General features: G+C 49.6%; 1 protein-coding gene across 6 annotated transcripts in view; it reads right to left on the reverse strand.

The window, feature by feature from the left end:
- The window catches only part of Fgd3 (FYVE, RhoGEF and PH domain containing 3), a 66181-nt gene that overhangs the window by 39799 nt on the left and 1746 nt on the right, over window positions 1-24636 (reverse strand). Inside the window, exons 1-3 of one of the 6 annotated variants that reach the window (XM_013110671.3) lie at window positions 23674-24161; window positions 1889-2040; window positions 475-953 (exon numbers count right to left, since the gene is read on the reverse strand). In XM_013110671.3, the coding sequence (XP_012966125.1) occupies window positions 475-903 (429 nt within the window). In that variant the 5' untranslated portion in view covers window positions 904-953; window positions 1889-2040; window positions 23674-24161. Of the gene's footprint in view, window positions 1-474; window positions 954-1888; window positions 2041-2519; window positions 2830-12655; window positions 12890-23673; window positions 24162-24636 lie in introns of those variants that run through there. The other 5 variants (XM_005066319.4, XM_021224929.2, XM_013110670.3 and 2 more) reach the window with 5 other exon arrangements.

The following is a 24636-nucleotide window of genomic DNA, read 5'->3' on the forward strand; positions in this document are numbered from 1 at the left end:
AAAAAAAAAGAACCCTCATAAATAATCTGGAAAAAAAGGAAATGAATAAGGACATTGAATCAATAATTCCAAACTTTCCACCAAGGCTAAAGTACAGGTGGCTTTGCTGACGAATTCTACCAAACTTTTAAAGGAGAGTTAATAACTATCTATGAAACACACCTGCACACACCTGCACACACACACACACACACACACACACACACACCACCACCACCACCACCACCACCACCACCACCACCACCACCACCACCACCAATGAGGAAAAAACCACACTCACTTGCCATGGATGAGCACACCCAAGGTATCTGAGCCCCACCTAGCCTTGTCTGGCAGACGCCATCCCGGGCATTTCCCTTGTGTGGAGTGAGTGTGTGGGTACATTTCCTGAGCACAGGTGTGGATGTTACACACTACAGATCTCTAGTGCTGCCCAGGCACCCTGTGTTGGATGTGGAAGGAAGAGAAGCTTACCTGAGCCAAGCCAGCATTCTCCTCTGGCCTGGAAGGGGTGATCTTAGGATCAGGCTCCTCACCTACGCCACTATCTTCCTCTTCCTGGGGGGTGTCTTGTGGGACCTGGCTGTCCACAGCTGTCACAGGGTGTAGCCCCAGTGTGGCAGGGCCTGGGGAGCCCTCACTGCCCTCTTCACAGGGGAAGTTCTCACTGGCCACACTGGACGATGGACTGTCAATCCCACTGTCCCTGTTGGGGATCTTCATGGCACCACTTGGCTCCCCCACGGAGCTGTCCCCCGCTGAAGCTGAGCTGCCAGGAGCCCCTGGGTGGGCACCTGGCCCAATGGGAAGTGCTTGAAGCTTCCCCAGTGGAGAGCTTCTGGGCCCAGCACCAAGACGAGCAATGGTTTCTTCGCGAGTTGAGGAGCTTCTACCCAATTCCATCTTCACAGCCGGACTCACTGGGCTCTGCTAGGAGGCTGGTCAGGAACTTCCTGTTGGGGAGAAAGATGCCTGATCAGTACATTCACCGAAAGCAACCCCCAGAGAGTCAACCTCAGTCAGACAACTGGGCAGGCTGGGGCTGTGTGGGACACCCCATTGGCTTCAGTTGGGTCCTATCCAGACAGGCTTTGAGAGAATAGCAAAGGGAACATGTTTTATATGAAAAGTAAGGCTTTTATCTACATAAAAAAAGTAATCCTGGGCCTGAGGAGTCTGTGAGTAAAGTGCTTGCTGCCATGCAAACATGAGGATCTGATTTCAGACATATAGACCCAGCATCAAAAGTTAGGTGTGGTGACTGCCTGTAATTCCTGTGCTAGGTAGGGGTGGGGGCTGTGAGTTCTAGTGAGAAACCCTGCTTCAAAAAACAAAAGAAAACACTGATGTGACCTCTCTCTCTCTCTCTCTCTCTCTCTCTCTCTCTCTCTCTCTCTCTCTCTCTCTCTGTCTCACACACACACACACATGCACGCACGCACTCACGCACTCACGAATGCACACGGATGTACCCCACCCCATCCACACAGAAGTAATCCTGTGGAATGCTGTATGACCTTCCTAGGATGAGGCTACTGGCTGTTTAATAAATTTCAAATATATTCGTGAAACAGTGACACACCCAGCAGAAGGGTGGCGGCTTTCATTAATAACACACTACTGTGTCCACACAGCTTTTTAAACCCTGACATTCTTAGGAGATGAATCCAATGGCCTGGGCACTACAGGTAGTTCACATGACACTTGCACACTACACAGGAGACAGAGTCAAGTGTCAATTCTCAGAGCTCAAGGAATTCATCAACAGCTCTGAGGAGAGTCAAAGGTGAGACTTGACTATAGGGAGATAAACCATCTCTGAAATCATCCCTGTGACGCTAAAGGGAAGCTTCGGACGACAAGGGGGCTGCAGACAACAGTCACTTACCTGTTACCCAATGCTGTTGCCCAATGAGGCTGACAGAGATTGACGGGCAGGCGCCTGCTTCCTCCTGGGCTCTGGATTGCCCAACGGAGACTACAACTGGCTATTGAAAATCTCTTGCCCAGACCATTGTAAGTGGAGCTGTTTAGAAAGTACTGGAAAAACACAAAAGAGAATGATGCTTGGAAGAGTCAAAGCCCAGCTCTAAAGGAAGGAGCTAAAGAAACACACCTTAGGCCCCACCCACCATAGCCAACCCAGGGCAGAACCCAGGCTTCCTCGGGGCAGATGGAAGGCACAGAAAGAAAGGCTGGCTCACTGTGGGTTTCTAAGACCACACAAGTGACCCAAGAAGACCAGGACGGTACCAGGGTCGGTGCCCATGCGTGAGCAGTGCCCTGGAGCCAGGGATCAGCTGGAATGTGTAGGCAACGCCCAGGTTTAGGAGAGCCGGACACATCATAGTCCTGTCTAGCACTGTCACTCAGATGTCACTCAGACACAACTCACTGGAGAGTCCCCACACAGCAGCCGTCTTAACCACTCACACAAAGCAGCTCTGCTATTCACACAGTAGCTCGTACAGCCACGCTCTACTAGACACGGCGGCCCCACACACAGTCAACGTACTCACACTGTTCCTACACTGGATACGCGGTAGCTCGATGCACATGCTGCCTCTCCCTCCCTCCCTCACTCTCAGATAGTCCCTGGCCCGCAGCTTCTTTCCTCACTTCCTTCCCCGGAGAGCAGGGTTGGAACCATTGGTGCAGATGCCAGCCTCACACCCCTGTGCGCACAGGGAGAAAATGTCTGTCCTTGTCCTGGAGCTACACCTGACTGCCTTGCCTCCACACAGGCACAGAGTCAGTGGCTTCCCCTGCCTCTGAGCCAACGGACAGAGCTCCTCCCACCCACGTAGGCTCTCACCATCCTGTGTCTAAACTACCTTGGGGTGGACTCTTCAGTAAGTGACTCCAAAGTCGCTCCAGGAAGAGTTTTCATTGGTTAGCGTCACTGTCACATCCTTTTTTTTTTTTCTTTAAAGGAAATAGCTTTATTACTCTGGTTACTCTATAACACTGCCTCAAGGCCAGTGAGTCTTAGGTGTCCAAACATCTGTAGTAGCTAGACTGTAAGCGAATTTACCTGTCAAATTCAGCCAGAAAAACGTTTGTTGAGCATGCTCCAAGATGGTAGCAAGCTAAACAGTAACTAGAAGTCACGCTACATTCTTAGCAGCCTCGCTGGACAGAAACGTTAGACTTCCAAACAGAAAATACATGTTTTGCTGCATTCTTGTCATAGTATGGGAGATAAACTCCAAGTTTCCAGAAGGCAGACATGACACAGCAATGAAAAGCTCTGTAAGGAATGTGAGTTGAGTTCAGCTCGGTGTGGTCAGAGGCTGCGATCTGGCAGAGTAGAGGCTGGCTCGGCCCCACTGAAGGGGGAGCTGAAGGTCAAGACATGTGTTTGTGTTTGCGTGCATGCCAGAAGTCAGCACTGAGTGTCGTACTTAGTTACTCTCCATCTTATTTAGATGGCCTCTCACTAAACCCGAGCTCAGTTTGGCTACACTGGGGTTCTTCTTTCTCTGTCTACTCAGCACTGGGGTTATAGGAACTGGCTATCATGCATGCCTAGATTTTCTTTGTGGGTGCTGTGGACCTGAACTCAGATTGTCACATTGTACAGCAAGCACCTTACCCACTGAGCCATCTTCCCACCTCATCTTTGTTTCTGAGACAGGGTCACATGTAGTTCAGGCTGGGGACAAACCTGCCAAGGATCCAAGACTGGCCTTTAACCCTTGATGCTCTCTGCTTCTATCTCCCAAATACTGTCCAGCTCAGACTGGATTTATTTTTAGTGGAGTCAACATCAAATGGAGATGAAAATGCCCATTACAAGTGGTGTGCTGTCTGTAACTGTCTACCATACAAAGGAAAGTTTACGCCACACTTGAGACAGCAGAGCCCCACAAGCCTTGAGACCTGGGAACCAGTGGGTGAGACCTCTTGCTGTCTCGGATGACTGCCTAAGGACTGTTGTGATCCAGGGAGGAGGAAAGAGAGCCCAGTGGGCGCGCAGAGGTGAGAAGATGTCCAGTTGGCTACAAAGTCTGACTGAGAGCTTCACAGAAAAAGACCCAGAGATCTGCAGAGATGCTCCCAAGGGCTGTTGGGTACACGTGCGAAGACACTTCAGAAGCATGGACAAAGAACAGCCCTACAGAGAACCACGGGGAGCATTTGCAACACCTACACAGGGCAAGGTTCCTGTGACCACCGTCCAACCTGAAAACTGCAGATCTGCAGGGTGCCAGGTTCAGTGCTCAGGAGGGTCTTGCCTGGGTGGTGGGAGATCAATTACTGACCTTCCAGTGGCCCGTCTCTGCCATCCCACTTAACAAACTTTACAGGAAGACCAAACTATCTACAATTTAATTTTATACTTGAAGAAAACTCTATAATATCTATCATCTAGCATGGTAAAAAAAATCAAACAAAAAACGCAAACAATAACAACAAACAAACAAAAAAGCCACAATGCCTGGCATCTTCTTAAAAATTGCCAGGCAGGGCTGGGGGTGTAGCCCAGTTGGTAGAGGGCTTACATAGTATATGCATGACCTGAGTTCAGTCCCCAGCTCTGCTAAACTGGATGTGGTGATATACCCCGTAATCACTCAGATGAAAAGGCAGGAGGGCCAGAAGTTCAAGGTCATCCTTGGCCATGTGGGAGGGCAGAGACTACATAGACCTTGTGTGGGGGGGAATCCCTCCTCCCAAATACCAGATACACATATAACCAGTCATGATGGAAAAAACAAACCAAAAGCCCTATCAGTTGAAACTGACTCATAACTGAGGAGGATGTTGGAAACATCAGGAAAGAACAGTAAAAACGCATTAGGACTGTATCTAAGGATAATGACAGAATAGCTGTAGGCAAGCCACTCTGTGTCCTTGCTTAGCTTCTCCTTGGCTTAACTTAGTAGCTTCACACTGAAAGCCCACCAAGGCTGGGCGACAATGGCGCGTGCCTTTAGTCCCAGCACTCGGGAGGCAGAGGCAGGCAGATAGATCTCTGAGGTCAAGGCCAGCCTGGTCTACAGAGTGAGTTCCAGGGTAACACAGAGAGACCCTGTCTTGAGGGGAAAAAACAGAAAAGAAGATCCACGAAATCTATCAAGTAGCAAGCTCCAGGTGCCTCTAGCCTGCTCAGCCCACATTGGATAACCAGCACCCAGCATGATTAATGTCACCTTACGACCTAGAGGAACCTGGGAGTGATCAGTCTAGCAGCTGCTGCTGTGGCTAAGAATCCACCATCTGCTGAGAATACAGTGGGTGTCCCAACCCTTGGAGTTGGGGGTGGTATTCGTGGGACCTGGGGGGGGCAGTATGAGGGCAAACGGAGTGAAGAAGACAACACAGTATCTTTTTTTGTTTTTGTTTTTTTGAGACAGGGTCTTGCTATCGTCCACACTGACTTCAAACTCAGCATCCTCCTGCCTCTGTCTCCCCAGGGCTGTGACTGCAGGCATAAGTCACCATACTCAGAGGGAACCGTTTCTTTTTATTTGAACCACGCCGGGGTGGGGGGGGGGGTTGGAAGAGCTCTGAGAATTCACAGCAAGATGTCAACATCTCAGAACACCGGAGTTTACTCCTGGCCGGGTGCAGCACCGGGAGTGTGACTTTCAAAGGTGGGAGCCATGCAGAGAGCGCCCACCAACCTGTTGTTGAAGGCTCAGTGCACAGCCTTGGTTCTCTGTGCCACTGCCCTCTTCTCCCCGTCTTCTCAAACAAGATCAAGGCCCAACTGTACATCCTGTCACCTAGGTCTGGGGCTAGGGATAGTGAATGGTAGCACAGCATGGAGGACCATCCTGGTGACCCTGGTATTATTACTACAGTTTCAGCAAATGACTTTCTCATGGGCTACATTTCTAGGCCATAGACACCTCCCTGGATGACAGATCCAGAGATGGGGGAAGCAGAAGGGGAAAGACAGAATTCCCTGCATATCCAGGAACATCAAGCTCCAGAGGCTCCAGCAGCCTGGTCTCATAGGAAGACGTGCAGACACCCTCTGCTCTCACCCCAAGCTAGAATCCAAGGCCTTCTGTGCGCTAGCTCATCATTTACTTCTGTGGTATATCTCCAGCCTATTCATCCATCTTCAAGGCAGTGTGGCCCTTGTTAGCCCGGGGGGCTCACATGGAGCAAGGTCCTGCTTATATGCCTTATTTCCTAGAAAACCAGGGCCATTCCCAGCACTCGGGAGGCAGAGGCAGGCGGATCACTGTGAGTTCGAGACCAGCCTGGTCTACCAAGTGAGTTCCAGGACAGCCTCCAAAGCCACAGGGAAACCCTGTCTCGAAAAACCAAAAACAAAAAAAAAAAACAAAAAACCAGGGCCACACTCAGCCCTGGGTTCCTCAGAAGGCCCACAGCATGGTCCTACACAGATTCCTGAAAGCATGGGACAGCATACAGCCCCACACCCTGATTAGCCATTTTGTTCATTTTTGGACGTCCTAATAGGCAATGTAGCATATGCATCTGATAGATTACTGTCACCCAAAACAACTTTAGGACACTGTAACAAGCGGAGGCCTCTAGCCCATTCAGCAATGGCAGGACCAGGGAGTCTAAGTACTAAGCACAGCGATAATTTTGGCCTAAAGCTAGGTTGACAGAAAATCACAGGTTGCCAATTCAGGAATGCATGAGGGTTGGCCACCAGGGCTACAGAACATCAAGGACGGAGCTGCTTATTGCATGAGGTGGCTGTGATTGGGAAGTCAAATCTGGGAACTTTTTCATCTGATTTTTTTTTTTGAGACAGGGTCTTACCATGCAGCTTGTCTGGAACTTGTTATAAACAGCAAGCTGGCCTTGAGATCACAGAGATCTGCCTATCTCTGCTTCTTGAAGGCTGGGATCAAAGGTATGCACTGCCAGGCCTGACTCATTTAATCTCAAAATAAAATCACTCTTATATCTACTTAGATATTTGTTTGTGTGTGTGAGTAAGAGCCATAGCTACCATGTGGCAGTCAGAGGACAACTTTGTGGAGTCAATTCTCTCCTTCCCCATGCCGGCTCCAGGGTTACAAGACTGACTCAACCTGTCAGTCTTGGCTGCAGGAGCCTTTACCTGTGAGCCATCTTTCCATCTCAGTTAATCTTTCCACATCTATGTTTACTCAATATTTTTGTTTACTGTGTGTATATATGCATGCTTGTGTGCAGGGGGCAGGGCATGAGTGTGCCACAGCAAGAGTGTGGAGGTCAAGGGATAGCAAGTCCCATAAAGTGGAATGACATGGAGGACCCTCGGGTCCTGTGGGTAGGTCAGCCTGGACTCTCAGGTCCTCTGAGATGGAATGACCTGATCCCACGTCTTGTGTAGTAGATTTCTGGTTTTGTGGGTCCTGAAAGGTGAATGATATCATTACTCAGGTCCTGTGAGGTTACCTGGATACTCAGATCTTGTGAAGTGGGATAAGATGGTGACTTGGGTCTTGTGAAGTGCAATGACTTGGGCACACAGGTCCAGGGCGGTAGAGCGTGGCGATGTGATGGGCCTAGTCTAGTAAGGTCTGCTTTCTGGTGGAATGGTGCTTTCTGTAATCTCAATGTTCATTTTACATTTTAAAAATTTGCACATAGTCAAAGCGTAGCTCTCTGTGTGAATGTAGGCATATTAGAAAGGGTTCTAAACATTCACTGGCACGTTGACTCCAGTTCCACCATTCATTTGTTCACCTCGAGTACCTACTGAGTCTCACGTGCCTGGCCGAGGGTTATGGGATGAGATGGGGCTCCTTCTCTTTCAATTATATGCCCAGGTCTTCCCACTTCACAAGAGCCGGGTGCCCACGTGAAGGTCATAATTACAAGGAACTTAAATGTTTTCTATCGAAAGAGTGATCACAGGAATGTGACATTTGCAAAGCTATTTGTAATCTCCCCACCTTCAGAAACATTTTGTTTGCTTACAGGCCCCACCCCATTCCCGGAATTTAATGGCCAGGGCAGAGGAGCACTTTTCTCATTTCATTCACTCATTTTTTCCTTTCATTTTTTTATCAGTTCTTTGAGAATCTCACACATATGTTTTAATCAAAGCCACTCCTCTCCCCCAACTCCTCCCACATCCACTCCCTTCTCTACCCAAATTTGTGTCTTCTTTTATTTTTAACCAGCTAATCCCAGTTTGCCCTGCTCATGTGTTCTTGGATGTGCGACATTGCATTGGAGCACCATCGGCCTAGCGGGGGCTAGTCTTAAAGAAACCTACTCTCCCTCTTCTAGAAGCTGTCAGTTGCCAACAGCTCCTCGACTAGGCATGGGATTTTGTACCCACCTCCCCTCTCCACACTGGGATTTTGTCTGGCTTGAGCTCGCACAGATCTTGTGAGTTCATACATGCAGATCACACAGAGCACGCACAGATCTTGTGAATTCATACATGCAGATCACACAGAGCACGCACAGATCTTGTGAGTTCATATATACCACTGTTGTGCTGTGTCCAGAGGACACTTTCCTTGTAGTCATCTGTTGCCTTTGGCTCTAATAATCTTTCTTTTTTTTTTTTTTTTTTTTTTTTTTTTTGGTTTTTCGAGACAGGGTTTCTCTGTGGCTTTGGAGGCTGTCCTGGAACTCACTTTGTAGACCAGGCTGGCCTCGAACTCACAGAGATCCACCTGCCTCTGCCTCCCGAGTGCTGGGATTAAAGGCGTGCGCCACCAACGCCCAGCTTCTAATAATCTTTCTGCTCCCTCCTCTGCAATGATCCCAGAACCTTAGAAGGAGGGGGTGAGATACAGGTGTCCCATTCGGGGCTGTGTAGAACGTGACAGGAAGGATTAAATTGGGATGGGGGTGAGAGGACAAGGTAGAGGAGGGACTGCAGAAAGGGATAAATAACACTAAAGACCTTTCAAAAAAGCTCATATGAAAACCTACTGTACAAGGTTCTTTAACACGCACAACACACACACACACACACACACACACACGAGAGAGAGAGAGAGAGAGAGAGAGTGTGAGAGAGAGAGAGAAGACGAGAGAGAGAGGGAGGGAGGGAGAGAGAGAGGGAGAGGGAGGGAGGGAGGGAGAGAGAGGGAGGGAGGGAGGGAGAGAGAGAGAGATAAAATGGAGTTACACAAAAAAAAAATGGAGTTACCCTATAATGGGGTGACAATACTCCTACTAAACTCCTAAACACCATAGGTTAACAAGTAAAATACCCAGACCAGGAATGGGTTACCTCTTTTGGAGTTGTTGGCCAATGAGACCCCATAGACTTCCAAACATTACAGGCCAATGGTATTAGCTACCCTACAGAATTTGATGGTAAGCCCCAATTGCTGAGGATGCCATGTACTAGAGTCATAAAACATGGAGGAAATAAAACTGGCACTGATCTGGAAGTTTCATCCCCACTAGCTAGCTTTCATAGTGCTAGAAGTTGCCAAGTTACCAGAGGAAGAAAGTAGTCATCAATCATTCCCAGCTGCGCCCTGTCAGCTACCATAAAGACTGGCCTGAAAAGACATGCTCACTATTGTAGTAGTAGTGGCATGAACATCGTGGGTGTAAACAACTACTTTCTGATTGGGTTTAAGGCCCATTCCATAAGATGAAAGACATATCTGGCACCATTATCAGGCCAAGACCCTGTGATTAGACATGTCGTAGGCCTTAAGGGAGAACCTACGACTGCTATTCTGCCAGACAGACACTATTAAACACACTCCTGACAACTTATTAGACCCATAGATTAATGTGCCCTTCAACCCTCATCAGAGAAGTTTCTATTCGCAGTAGGTGTTCGTTAGCACAGAGGCTCACAAATTTGCACCAAATTTTAAACTAGCCAATAGCAAGAGAGATTGTGAGGCTGAAGCCCAACCAGTTGGGAAAAGACACAGCACCCCTGCACTAGGATAAAAACCTGCTCTATGTGCTTGCCACCCAGCAATGCACCCTTTTGCAAAATTAAAAGCTGCCTTGTCCGTTTGCTCATGTGACCTGAGCATTCAGATCACCCTGCCTTACAGGACCCGAGCATCTAATTAACCCTCATCCCTAGTGGTTCGGAGATGGGCAAACAATACTGAGGTAGGGAAAGGCAGCAAGTATGGAGTTAACAAACCAGGTCATGTGTGGTATAGATAGTATCCATGGTAGGGACCACTGGGGTGGGTGTGTTGGGGGACCAGTAAATTAAGTTCAATGCCAATGTAGATGGCAGCCAGTGGGCCCAGCCCCGTTTGGGGAGTTATTGAAACAGGGTCTCATCAATCAGGCTTTTAAAGGAAAGTCAAATGTGAGGCCCAGATGCCTCAGAGACCACCTGATAATGGTCATGGAAGAGGCTGTCCTGGCACCTGAGTCAGGGCACCAGCAGGAAGAGCAGACCAGACCTCACGTCAGCGGGCTGCAGCCGGCTTGCCCTCGGCCCATCATGTAGCCGCCTCCATTTTACACAGGATCTGCCGATTGCATTGCTCCCCACCAGCACAGACCTGTCAGAGCTAGCCACTCATCCATCTGCTAGGTGTCTGGGGCACAGAGCATCCCGCACACAGGGGGAGGCGGCCGCAATGAATGAAGGCCTTCTCATCTCTCATTTCCTTCCTGGACTAGCTTGGTCAGGCCGCCACAGCCATGACCAGCCGTGCTTTCTTCTGTCTTCCTTGTTTTCAGCACCCACCCATCTCAGAGCCTCCCTGGACCATGACAACAGTCCACAAACCCAGCCTCATCTGGGTTTTGTATCTGCCCAATGCTGCTTTTAACTCCCTTCCCAGTCACTTGACAAAGGAAACTCAGTTTTTCTATCTGTACGTGGGAATCGTGAGCAGCCTGCCTAGGTCCCATAAGAAGGTACAGTGTAGTGAATACTTCCTGAACATGCACTAAGATACCCAAAGTCCCTGTTGTAGTTCATGGAGTTGGTTTTATCATGGGGCAACAGGGCCACACTTCTGGCTCATCGGTCAGGCTACCGAAGACAAGCTCAGACCAGTGGTAACATCATAACGTGCTCTTGACCTCTGTACGCAGAGTCCAGAGGGGCCCCTGCACATTGGGAGGTACCGATCCCTCTAGAAACAGAAGTCAGACTCCACTGCTACCCCCAGGAGCAGAAGCAGGCTTCATGGGGCCTGTAGCAGCCCAGTTGAGACAAACCACTTCCTCCTGTCCTTGCTGGGTCTGGCCCCACCCATCCCCCCAAGGACTTTGTGAATTACCAGCTCAGAGAGTTTGTATGGTGACCAACCAGTCCCTTCACAGGCTTGGGGGCCCAGGATGAGCAGACAGAGTGATCTGTGCCTGTTTCTTCTCTCATAGCAATAGGAACTGGGGAGATATCTTGACCAATGAGAGGCCCTGTCTCAGAAACAACAAGGTAGACAGGTCATGGGGAGTAACTGCTGAGATTGTCTTCTGGCTCCCCCCTTCCGAGAGAGAGAGAGAGAGAGAGAGAGAGAGAGAGAGAGAGAGAGAGAGAGAGAGAGAGAGGGAGGGAGGGAGGGAGGGAGGGAGGGAGGGAGGGAGGGAGGGAGGGAGGGAGGGAGGGAGGGAGGGAGGGAGGGAAGAAATGGTTAACAAAGACCACCCTGGGTGTCAGGAAGGACCAGTATACACCCAGGTAGAGCTGCATAAGCTCTAAACCTTAGCAAGCTTGGCAGCATTCAGATTCCACTTTACAGACAGGGAAATCGAGGCAGAGTCTGAGAAGCTACCCAAAGACACAGTTCTGGGGCTCTACAACCGCCCAGAAACTCTGTTTCTGGCTTTCTTTCTCCATCAGGGTCCTCTGTCTGTTCCCCCCGCCACAGCTACTCATCTTCTACCACCCTAAGTGATCCCCAGAAAAATGGAAATACGCTGGTCACCAGCAATGACAGTGACTTCTGCCCTACCCTCCCCACAAGTCCCAGAGCCCAGCTTTTCAAATACGCCCTGCCTCTCCAACCTCTGTGCCCTCTGCTAGGCTGTAGTGTCAAAGCGTGAAACATAATCCCATTACTCCATCTCTGCTGCTATGATCTTGCCTGCCCTAGCTGGGGCTGCCAGCATCCTAAGCTACCACTCCCAGAGCTGCCCAGGCATAGCTTGGGGGTTCCAAAGAGTCCTTAATGGACTCAGCTTTCTTTCTTAGACAGTTACATCTAAACTGTAGATTCTAAAAGATTCTAGAGCGGGAGTGGGAAGGCCTATCCCTCGATAAGGACGCCACCCACGACCAACTCCTCAGCTTAGACAGAGAGAGACCTGTTCTGTTTCCCCCGAGCCTAGAAGACAGGAGAGAGACCTGAGGCACCTGGAATGGGGTCATCACTGCATGGGATCAGCCTTGGGTCTGTGCCCTTCTTGAGCTTCACCGACAGACTGACAGACTGACAAACTGCCCATCCTGTAAATTTGAGCTGTGCTCCATCTGCCAACAGCACGTCCTGTACCCCGTAGTCACAGAAGCTTCTCTTGCTGACCAGTCAATGCCTACAGCAATGCTATCTTTTCACCAATGTGAGCCACTGAAGGCCATTGGCACGAATTGAGATGCTGCTAGCACTCCACGGCAACTTCCTGCCTTGAAAACATCTGTCTCCCTTGAATAGTTCCTGTTTGACTTCTAGTGCTCCCCCACTTCCCTCCCTGTGTGCCCCCCTCATGCGACACCTGACAATATGTTAGGGCTCACCAAAGATCCCAGGGGCCAACCTCCACTCACCGTTCTTCCAAGATCAGGCTGTGTCTCCTCCAGGGCTGAACTCACTCAAGAACAAAACCCAACTTCCTCTTTCTAATTTTTGCAATATTGGTCACAAAACAGTGGCGTATTTGCATTTCCGCAGCAATGACGCAACGTGAGAGGAGGTTGGCTTTCTGAAGGGCCTGATCTGATTGTGGTGGGGATGACTTTGAAAGCGTAATCCTTAGTCACAACCATACAAGGCTCCTGGCTCTGCAGCAGCCAGGGCTGAGTTCAAGTTTAACAACTGGCTGGACCAGGACCACTGTGATCCTCCTCCTGCATCTGGCTTGATGGGTTGGCTCCTCTGAGCAGACCTGAGTGCTGCAGAAAGAGGATGCACTAGGAGACATGTGACCCAGGCTAGACAGACTCAGAAGCCCCACTGGGTCTTCTTCTAACCTTGGTGGGCGGAACAGCATAAGGGCTACAACGGTTGGAAGAAGTAGACTCCATCACTGAAAGATTGCTTCAAGGTGACTCCTCCGGGAGACCTGGAGAACCTCCGGTGACTTGGCTGATGAGGACTGGCCCCCGCAGGGCTGAGTGCTGCCTCTTCCAGTCCACTGTAAGGGGAAGGGCCCCTCATTATCTCAGGAAGTCAAGAAATAATGGGGGCATTTGACTCCATTTTAGTAACTTTGGAGGGGGCGGTTTAAGACGGGGTTTCTCTGTGTAGCCCTGTCTGTCCTGGCACTCACTTTGTAGACCAGGGTGGCCTTGAATTCAGAGATCCACCTGCCTCTGCCTCCCAAGTGCTGGGATTAAAGGTGTGTGCCACCACTGCCTGTCCAGCAATGCTTCTTTTGTTGTTGCTGTTTGGTTTTTTTTTTTTTTCAGCCACACACAGTTTAGTAATGCATTCTTTTTTGGGGGCTGTGGTGGTGCACACCTTTAATCCCAGCACTTGGGAAGCAGAGGCAGGCGGATATCTGAGAATTCAAGGCTAGCATGATCTACACAGAATTTCAGGACAGCCTTGAATTCTCAGATAGCCGCCTGCCTCTGCTTCCCAAGTGCTGGGATTAAAGGTGTGCACCACCACTGCCTGTCGAGCAATGCTTTTTGTTGTTTGTTGTTTGTTTTTGTTTCTTGAGACAAGGTTTCTCTGTGGCTTTGGAGGCTGTCCTGGAACTCACTCTGTAGATCAGGCTGGTCTCGAACTCACAGAGATCCTCCTGCCTCTGCCTCCTGAGTGCCGGGATTAATGGCGTTCACCACCACCTCCCAGCAAGTAATGCTTTTTAAATCGAGCCCAAATGTTTTTAATATATCCCCACAGCTTTGGGTTTTGTTGAGACAGTCTCACCAAGTAATCCAGGATGGCCATGAATTCACCAGGTGGTCCAAACCGATTTGAATTTACACCTCCTTTTTTTTTTTCTTTTCCTTTTTGGTTTTTTGAGACAGGGTTTATCTGTGTAACAGTCCTGGCTGTCCTGGAACTCTGTAGACCTGGTTGCCCTCAGGCACTTACTCTTTAACTCAACCTGGATCAGTCAACATGTCTAGGTTGGCTGCTCAGCAAACCCCAGGGCGCCTCCTGTCTCAGCCTCCCTAGTGCTGGGATTACAGGTGTGTGCTACTACACTAGACTTTCCCATGGGTTCTGGAGATTGAACTCAGGTCCTCGTGCTTGCATGGAACCATCTCAATTCTCTAAACTCCTATATACTCAGCTAATTTTTGTGTGTATATGAATGTGCACATGCATGCATGGGTATGCATATGTCTGTATGCACTTGTACCTGGGAGCCAGGAGACAAGCCTGGGAATCAGTCTTCAGGTTCTGTCCATCCATTTTGGGGGGAGGGTTCAAGACAGGGTTTCTCTATGGATTTGGAGACTGTCCTGGAACTAGCCACCACCGCTCTGCTACCCACCCATTTTTCTTTTTTAAAAGCAGAGTTTCTCACTGGACTGGAGCAGCAAGTAAAAGCTAGGCTGGCTGGCCAGCAAGCCCCAGGGATCTGCCTGTCTCTGCCTCCCGAGTGCTGGGGTGACAGCACATACTCCACACCTAGATTTTTTATGTGGGTTTTGGGGATCAAGCCCAGGTCCTCATGTTTGCAAGGTGAACACTGTCCCCAATCCAGAAGCTGAAGGCTGAGGTGTTGCAGAGCTTTTACAGGTTCCTTCTGACTCTGTTGGCCACTATGGGGGACATAGGCTCGCGTGCACACACACACAGCTGCCGTATGCAGAAGTGAGACTCTAGAGTGGTCAAGATCTCCAGGAGCTCAAACCTTAGCTCACAGGAGGTGTGTCCTTGGTAGGATGGAACTTCTCGGAGTCTCAATTCTTCTTCCATAAAATGGAGAGGGCATGCGTCAGAAGTGTCGTGAGAAATGAGGTCTGGCCCAGGCAGTACCTGGAGAATTTTAGTCCCTGTCTGAATCTCCATTGCTGTGCTGTCACTGTCTGGCCCAGAGGCCTTTGCTTCATTCCCTGAAGGGCCATGTCCCCCGAGAAGGCAGCCTCGGGCCACCCAGATGCTTCCAACTCAGGCCAGGAAGCACAGCACCTGTCACCCAACACTGTACAGTTGTCCCTCTGCTGCCACACCCAGAGCCTGGAGGCCTCAGTGGAGTCCCACCAGGACTGGGAACCATTCCATCAGGAATACAGAATCAGCTGGAGGAAGTCAAGATGAGAAGCCAGGCCGGGCGTGGCAACGCAGTGAGGGAGACGCCCTTGGCGTAAAAACAAGGCAGAGGCCAGGCACACTGGTGCTCGTCCTTAATCCCAGCACTCAGGAGGCAGAGGCAGGCGCACCTCTGTAAAGTCAAGTCAGCCTTGTCTACATATCCAGTTCCAAGCCAGCCAGGGCCATATAATGAGATTCTACCTCAGAAAAGGATGGGGGGGGGGCAGAACTGAGGCCTAATGCCCTCTGTTTCAGAGTGGGAGGAAGCAGTGCCTCCACTTGGGGTAACACCCCTAAAAAGAGCCCCATGATGGTCCAGTGATGGCTATACCCTGGTAAACTCTTACAGAGCCCCTCCCACTGTGAATGACCATAAATAAAGTGTCCAGTAGAACCTGCAGAGGTGGCCAGATGACTTCCTAGACTAGGCCATACACAGAACTGCAGTTTTTATTGGGGCAGGGTGCACTCGGTCTCTGTGTTGAAAGGTTACTCAAGCAGCTCTGAGGAGACACATATGTGGAAGAAACTGAGACCCTAGCCAACAGCCAGCACCAACTTGTCCTGAGTGAAGGGGTGAGGTACCATGGAAGATCCTTACCCCAGCCACCGTCTGACTATATCCAGAACCAAGCCATATCCAAATCCCTACCAGTCAAACTAAGCAGAGGTAATAGATTCACTACTGTGTGCATGGGTGCATGTGTGTGTGTGTGTGTGTGTGTGTGTGTGTGTGTATGAGTGAGTGTGTGTAAGATGTGAGTATATACATGTATGTGTGTTCACCTGTGTGTGCACATGTATGTGGAGGCCAGAGGTCAATACAGGGTGTCTTCCCTTACCAGTGTCCACCTAACCTTAATAGTATTTTCATTTAATTTGTGTGCTTGTGTGGGGTGCACATGGACCATAGTGCATATGGGACATAGACAACCATATGGGATCCCTTCCACCATCCTAGAGATCAAACTCACTTCATCAGGCTTGAGAGGAAGTTGGCCCCCACTTAGACCCAAGTATGCATATGTCCAGTGTCCTTCAAGGTCTTTGGGGAAGAACTGCCCCAGAAAACTCTGTGACGAGGAGGAAAGGACAGCAAAACAGCCCAAGTGTAAAAACACTGTGTCCTTGAGAAGACCTAGAAGGCCCAGCATTTCCAACAGGCCACTATTGTCTTTCAGTGATAGAAGATGCCTGCACTGGGAAAGAGAGAGCAGGAGCTCAGCCATGGAGAGAAAACCCAACCAGCCTGCCTCAACTTCTCCAATCCGTGTCTGCTGGCTATTGTGAGTAATGAATTTTTTTTTTTTTTGGTTTTTCTGTATTGCTTTGGAGCCTGTCCTGGAACTCACTCTGTAGACCAGGCTGCCCTCGAACTCACAGAGATCCGCCTGCCTCTGCCTCCCAAGTGCTGGGATTAAAGGCGTGTGCCACTAACGCCCAGTGTGAGCAATGAATTTGATGTTGCCATCTATCTTTGTTCTTTCGCTTGGAAGCCTCCCCTGAAGGGACACCATCCCTGAGCCATCTTGCTGGCCTTTCACTTTTTTTTTTGAGACAGGGATTGATGCTGACCCTGGAACTCACTCTTTCAGCTGGGCTGGCCGGCCAGGGAGCTCTGGGCATGCACTCACTTCCCTCCCTCAGCACGGGGTTACAGACAAGAACTGCACAAACTGCCTTGTGCATGGAATCCGAATCACCCACGGAGTCATCTCCTAGCCCCCACTACTTTTTCTAAGCCACTAAATTCTGGGTGATTTGCTAGGCAGTCGTAGATCCAAGGTACAATATTTTCATCAGGAAAAGAGCAAGGAGGTGACCCGGGGTCGGAAGGAGGAAAGCTCCTCCCAGGGTAGGAGGATGTGCGCTGGGAAGGGAGAGGGCTTACTCCGATCGATCGTTTTAATCACCTCAGCCTGGGGCAGGGGAGACCCATGTTACAATGGATCGACAGCCCTGCAGTGTTCCTAAACGTGGGAATTGTACGTCACCGAGACACGGGGCCTGACAGAGGCAGTATGAGGGAGGGGGGACCTATCCCGGCCAAAGGTTTCAAGGTTCATAGTCCATCAGTCCGTCTTGGCAGTGGGAACGTGTCAGGATGCTTGACAGAGGCTGAGCAGGAAGCAGGGAGGGTGTGACTGGAAGGGGCCAAGGGTAACACACATCCAAGGAATGCCCCCAGTGATTGACGCACTTCCTCCACCTAGGCCCCACCTGCTGAAGGTTTCCGGTATCACCAAACAGCTCTGTCAGTGGTGAAATAGGAAGCTAGCACTAACCAGCCAGGCATGCTGACATGTGCCTGTCAACTCATCACTGTACAGGTGGAGAAAGGAAGAGCCGCTCAAGGCTGTCCTTGGCTACATACTGAGTTTCAGGCTAGCCTGGACTACATGGGACCCTGTCTCAAAAAACTGAAACAAGCCGGGCTGTGGTGGCGCACACCTTTAATCCCAGAACTCGGGTGGCAGAGGCAGGCGGATCTCTGTGAGTTCGAGACCAGCCTGGTCTAGAAGAGCTAGTTCCAGGACAGCCTCTAAAACAATACGGAGAAACCCTGTTTCGAAAAACAAAAACAAAACAAAAAACTGAAACAAACACATGGATGTGTGGGAGACATTTCAGATTCAAGTCGTAACACCAAGGACATGAAGGTCTGCGTATGCTATTCAGTCTCAAGGACTAGAAGGCTCTGGAGGAAGGCCACATGGGCTCCAGGCTCCCCTCAGACGTCCAACAGAGAGGTTTCTCTCTTTTGCCAAACAGCTCACTGCACAGGAAGCATCTCCCAGGAGGAAGGACTCCCCTTCCTGGCCCCTATCCTGCCTGCAGGATCCCTAACTAAGCCCTATTTACCTTTTTTTTTTTTTTTTTTTTTTTTTTTGTTCTTTTGAGACAGGGTTTCTCTGTGGCTTTGGAGGCTGTCCTGGAACTAGCTCTTGTAGACCAGGCTGGCCTCGAACTTACAGAGATCCGCCTGCCTCTACCTCCCAAGTGCTGGGATTAAAGGCTTGCGCCACCAACGCCCGGCCCTAAACCCTATTTACTAAGAAAGCTAGAAATGACTCAGCGGGAGCCAGGCCCCGAACCCAGGCTCTTCTGCAAAGTTCAAAAGCAAAGGGTCTGTCAACACGGGACTCAAAGGGGCCTTGAAGGAGAGAGCAGTGCAGCAGAGACCTGATCTGGGAACCCCATAGGGAAGGTCCACTTGCCAGGGCAGAGCCCACAACTGAGGCTGAGAGCCAAATGCCCTTACCGGATTAGTCAATAACCCTTAACTAATGAGCTGCTATCCACAGAAGATACAGCAGGCCCCAAGGGCAGTTCCTGGAGAAGGAAAGACATTGAGACCTTGCTGAGCAAGGGAAGCCCATGTTGCCCTTCTGCTCATTTTAGGGGGCCACAACCAGTCACTCCAGTCATGAAGGCAAGGTGTTCTCCATTACCCATCTACTTTTGGGACCTGAGAATCACAAGTCCCAAACCCTTCCTGGACCCTTCAGAATCCAAGTGTTGGGCAAAATGTCCAAGTGCTTCTTGTCTTTCCATAAAGATAAATAAACACCAGACTAACAAAGCAGAAGGGTGGAGATCCTCCCGTTACTTCCAAGAGGCTTGGACAGGGAGCATCTTTGCAAGTATGTATGTGTGTGCGCCTGCTCATGCATGTGTGGGCACATCTATGTACATATGTGTGTGGAGGCCAGAGGTCAACTTCAAGTGCCATTCCTTAGGTGTAACACATTTTCTCTCCCTTCCCCTCTTGTTTTGACACAAAGTCTTACTATGTAGTCCAGTTGGTGTGGAACTCCCTGAGTAGACCAGGCTAGCCTTGAACTCAGCAGAGATCCACCTGCTTCTGCACCACACCCTTATCCCTTGAGTTCTGGGATCAAAGGCATGTGCTATTATGCCTTGATAAACTTTTCTGTTTTGACATAAAGTCTCTTACCGGCTTAGAATTTATCAAGTAAGGCAAGGTTGGCTGGCTATCAAACCCCAAAGATCCACCTGTCTTTACCTCTCCAGCACTGGGATTACAAGTTGGTAACATCATGCCCAGGGGTGTGTGTGTGTGTGTGTGTGTGTGTGTGTGTTTATGTGGGTATGTGTATATGCATATGCAGGTATGTGTATATGTATTCTGTTTATGTGGATATGTGTATATGCCCATACAGGTATGAAGACATGTGTATGCACGTGTGTGGGGAAGCTATCAGTCAAGATCAGGTATGTTCCTCAATTTCCATATCTGCATGTTTTGCCTGTGTGCATGTATGTATGTATACCATGTGCATGCCATGCCATCAGAGGACCATAAGGTGTTAGACTTCCTGGAGCTGGAGTTATAGATGGCTGGGAGTCACTATGTAGATGCTGGGAACTGAACGCTAGTCCTCTGGAAGAGCATCAGGTGCTCTTAACCACATCTCTCTAGTCCCCACCTTACTTTGTTTAAACATGAGTGTTAGGGATGTGAACACAGGACCTCATGCTTGCACATCTTGACTAAGTCATCCTCCCCATGCCCCACGCCCCACACCCCACCCCCAACCCCCGGCTCATGCCCAGCTCCTTTAGGTAAGATCTGAGGATTATACTCAAGTTCTTGCTGGTATTTGCAAGGTAAGCACTTTACAGACCGACCAATCTTCCCAGCCCCCCAGACACCCTTGCCAGCTTTCGGGTCCAACAGCTAAACACCCTGCAGAATGGTAGTCTAGACCCAGGAAAACAAAAGCTTCCGGGGGCCACTTGTACGGCTGTGTTGGGTAATGAGCATTCAGTGATTTTTGTTTTCTTCTCAAAGTTCCTCAATAGCTCGTACATTTTACAGAGATTAATTCTCAACATTTATAATCAAGAAAAAAGCCAATGCATTTACAAATAAGATCACAAAACTTCTGGTTGCTCATCCAAGATTCCCAGCCCAGAGCTCTTGTTCAATGAGAGCCAGCTGTCTCTGTGTCTGTTTATGTATGGAAATTTTAATTCCCGCTTCACTACCCTTAAATTTCCCTAAGGAAAAATGTAGCCAAGAAACCAAGAGAGGGATGCTGAGAGTGAGTCCTTTTTCCAAAAACAGCTTTTTTTTTCAGGAAACTTTCTGGGTCATATTAAACTGCGGTGGCCTTCAGGTCAAGAGTGAACAATAGTTCCCAAACTTGGACATAATTTTACCCACGCTTGCCTTCTCATCTCTGGAAGTAGCCCCGGGGTGCCCAAACCTGTAGGCAAAGGCTTGTGTGTGAAGTCAGTCAAGCTCATTGACCTTGGATGGGTCCTTCACTCCAACTAGGTCATGCATGTAAAATGCAGGGAACAGAGAGTAGCTAATTAGTCAGGCTTTCTCTTAACCTCTTGATCTAAAAAAAAGGGGGGGGCTTTTTAAAATATTTGACAGTTGAGTCCTCTTAGCCCACAGATCATCTAGCACTGAACTGAACCAGCAATACCAGCTCAGTGCCTAAGTGACATTCCGAGAGCTCCCCAGACAGGGGGCATAATTACAGGGTGCCTCTGGCAGTCACTTCAATAACATCTGAGCCTGAAGTGAAAGCAATTGCTTCTTCCTACTTATAACAAAAAGCTCTGATGTGTCTACCCCCATGCGAAGTCTATGACTGGCATCCCCCCACCCCTTTACGATATAAGAAAAAAGGCATCGGAGCATAAATAGAGAGTGATCCATAAAAACTAAGGCACTAAAGGGGTGGCCACGCCCCTACTCCATCAGGCCCTGAATAGGCCATAATTCCAGCATTGTTTTGGTGCAGCTGCGTGGAGTCAGCCACGAACACACTCAGAAGCCTGAGCGATGCTGGAACCTGCCTCTACTCTCGGTATCCAATCCAGACATTAAATCCTGCTAAATGTTTTTTTTTTTTTTAACCGTCACTTGGACCCAACCTTTACTCTTCAGACTTTATTCCCAGCTCCTCCCTAAGCGAAAACTGCTCAGGGTTTAATGGCAGGTGTGTGCTTAGAGGTTGTTTGTAACAGGATGAGGCTGAGCTAGGAAGCTGGGGGTGTGGGTAACTGGGAAGAACGGAGCTGTCAGCAACTGAGGATGCCCACGGCAGTGCTATACGAGCTATCTGGAAGGAGGGAGAAGGGGAGAGAGAAGGAAAGAGGGAGGGAGGGAGAAACAGAGAAAGGAAGGAAGGAAGGATGGATTCTGTTCCTTAGTTTTATGACTGCTGAGCAATTGGTTAGGTAAGCCCCTGCAGCAGACACAGGACTTTTTGGACATAGGGAGATTAAAAGTTCGTCAGCTGGGCTGGGGAAGTGGTTCAGCTGGTAGACTGATGTCATGGGGCAGCATGCATGAAGCACTGGGTTCGATTCCCAGAACTGTATACACTGGGCGTGGTGATACACACATGAAATCGCAGCTTCTAAGAGTTGAGTTGGAGGCAGGAGGATCAGTCATTCAAAATCATCTCTGTCTACAAAGCCAAGTTTGAGAACCACCTGAACTCCATGAGACGGAGCCAAACAGAGTTCCTCAGCATGCAGGCTGTGGGAGGGTGACCAGCTACACAGACGCTGTCTCGTACAGATGGTCCCCACGCAGCCTCCCTCCCTGAGAGACAGTGTATGCCCCTGCACCCATCTGAAGCCGCAAGGGTGAAATGACCCTGCATCCATTAACTTAGTAAATGGATATAGATGTGTATGTCTCCCCCAGGCGTGGAGGCGGGGAGCTCTTATCAGACCCAGCTGCCAGCCACTCACGGCACAAATGTACCCTTGGCTCTTCCACAACACAAAAAGCTGCCAGTAAGTGAAACATGATCTTACTGCAGTGGGTGCTCTGACCCTAAGGCCACGTGTGTACAGACCAACAACAGGCTGACTCTCACCACGAGCCTGAGAGACGGGCCCGCTTTCCCGAGTCTGAGCTATGAGTCGATGAGCTCAAGGATGAGGAGATGCCCCAGGACCCAGCCCCAAGACAGACAGACTGGAAACCAGTTGCCCACCCTAGATAACCCTGGATTTCATGCCTCAAAGCCAGGTGCACTTCAGTAAACTACCCGCTGCCCCAGAACAAGGTTAGGGAAGGAAAAGCCACAAGCTGTGGCCAAGAACAGCTGGATTTACCGCTACAGAGATCCCTGACTTTTGTGTACAAAATACAGCCCATAACAACCTGCTCAAATCCTTAGCTTACTCTTTCCACGCCACCCCACACAGCTAAACACACATTCTTTTCACCTCAAGCTGCTCTCAGCCAACAATGCCTAGCTCTTAGTTGTTCTGGAAAATGAGAACTCTCTAGCTGTCTTAATTTACAGATGTATATAGAGCAGTGGTTCTCAACCTTCCTAATTCTGTGACCCCTTAATAGTTACTCATGTTGCTATTTCACATCTGTAATGGATGAACTGCTGTGAATCATAATGTAAAAATGTGATATGCAGATGGTCCCAGGCAGCCCCGGTGAAAGGTCTTACAACCTATAAAGGGGTCATGACCCACGGGTTGAGAACTCTTGATATGAGCTGGATGCGTGATTCTGGAGTGTGTGTCCATAATATCAGCCCTTGGAAGGCAGAGGATTCGGAGTTCCAACTCAGTTACATGTTAGTATGAGACTAGCCTGGGCTACATGGCACTGTCTTACCTCATTGAAAACAAGGAAAAGAGGGAGGAGTGGAGGAAGGAGGGGAGGGATGGGAAGGAGGAGGGGAAGGAAGGAAGGAAGGAGGGAGGGAAGGAAGGAAGGAAGGAGTGACTGGGACATCCTGGAGTGCCCAGGGGCCTTCAGCAGACAGTGCAGACAGGTCACACTGCATGGCCCTTTGATAAAGTTTTCCCCTAGTTCACCTAAAGAGCAAGTTTTTTTTTTTCAATGATCTTCCAATTCCCCATAGAAAATCCACAGACCTCCTTTTCTCCTGGTTTATTTTCACTTTCATTAGAGGTGACTCTCAGGGAGAGCAGCACTAACAAAAAGAGGACGCTTGTCCCCTGACATGGGATCCCACCATGGTGAGGACCTTAAAGGCAAGGATAAATTATTTAAGTACGCTATTTTCCCTTCCTGTTCTTGGAAACAAAATCGGAAGAGTGGACCAAGGGTGGAGAAATCTCATCAAAACCTACTATATATTGTTCAATAAACACCTAGATAATTGATTCTGTGTGGGAGCCAGGAATTCCATAATCACAGCAGACTGCCCCACTGGCTTCCTAACAGCCTCATTCAGGAGGCTTCAAATTACACACCCTCCTTCTCCTCAGAAAGAGTCCTGTCAGCTCCACCCCCTTGGAAACCGGCCGCACAGACAGACCCCCAAATCAGGTCCCAAAACCACTTGAAATCCAGGGTACTTACCGACTTCCTTTGGGAATTAAAGTCATTTTAAAACAAGCAAGAGGAGTCCGTGCCTTCCTTCACCCGGAGCAGGCAACCTTGGAGGCTGGCACACTTTCAGAGGGACAGCTTCCGGAAGAGCTCAACTGGGTCCCAGAGGGCAGGAAGCTGAGGGGTCTCCTCAGAGATGTCAAGGGCTGAGCTGTGCTTCCAGGCCCTGACCAGCCCTGCCTGGGGTCCTGTGGGTGGTCCTGCCTCCCTGGCAGCACCGTTGTCTTCTGCCAGCCACAGCTGCGGAGACTGAGCCCTGACAAAGCCAGCACGTGGAGAGCTAGGGAGGCAGGCAGGCAGGCGGGCGGGGCTCAGCCCAGGATGCCACAGACTGGTCCCCATAGCAACATGGCAAGGAGCTAGGCTGGTGGGGCGAGCTGGTAGTGAGTGCGGACAGTGGCCTGGGCAAGCAGGAACCCATGTGGGTCTGGGCTCCAGGGGAGCGCAGTTAGAAAGGCTGCTTATTTTTTCTGACACCACCACCAACCTACCACTTCTGACAGACTCTTAGGGTCCTGAAGCTGCAGGGATCTTTGAATACTTTTAATATCACAGGGAACTCCTTTTCGTGGTGTGGTGATTTTTTTTTTTTTTTGAGACAGGGTTTCTCTGTGTAGCCCTAGTTGTCCTGAATTCTCACTGTAGACCAGACTGGCCTAGAACTCACAAAGATCTGCCTGCTTCTGCCTCCTAAGTGCTGGGATTAAAGGCGTGAGCCACCACTGCCCAGTCAAAGTGTTGATTTTGTAAGGAGATCTTTGTATGTACGGATGTTGTGCTGGAGTATGCATGCATACATGCAGGATAATAGTATGTGATGTGCACAATGTGGGGTGTGTAGGGCACATATGTGATATCCATTGTGTATGTCTGGGTATGTGGCATGTGTGTGGTATGTATCTATCTGTGTTGTAGGTAAGTGGTGTGTATATG

Source organism: Mesocricetus auratus, unplaced genomic scaffold (genome assembly GCF_017639785.1).
Source record: "Mesocricetus auratus isolate SY011 unplaced genomic scaffold, BCM_Maur_2.0 Super-Scaffold_100013, whole genome shotgun sequence".
Classification (NCBI taxonomy): Eukaryota; Metazoa; Chordata; class Mammalia; order Rodentia; family Cricetidae; genus Mesocricetus; species Mesocricetus auratus.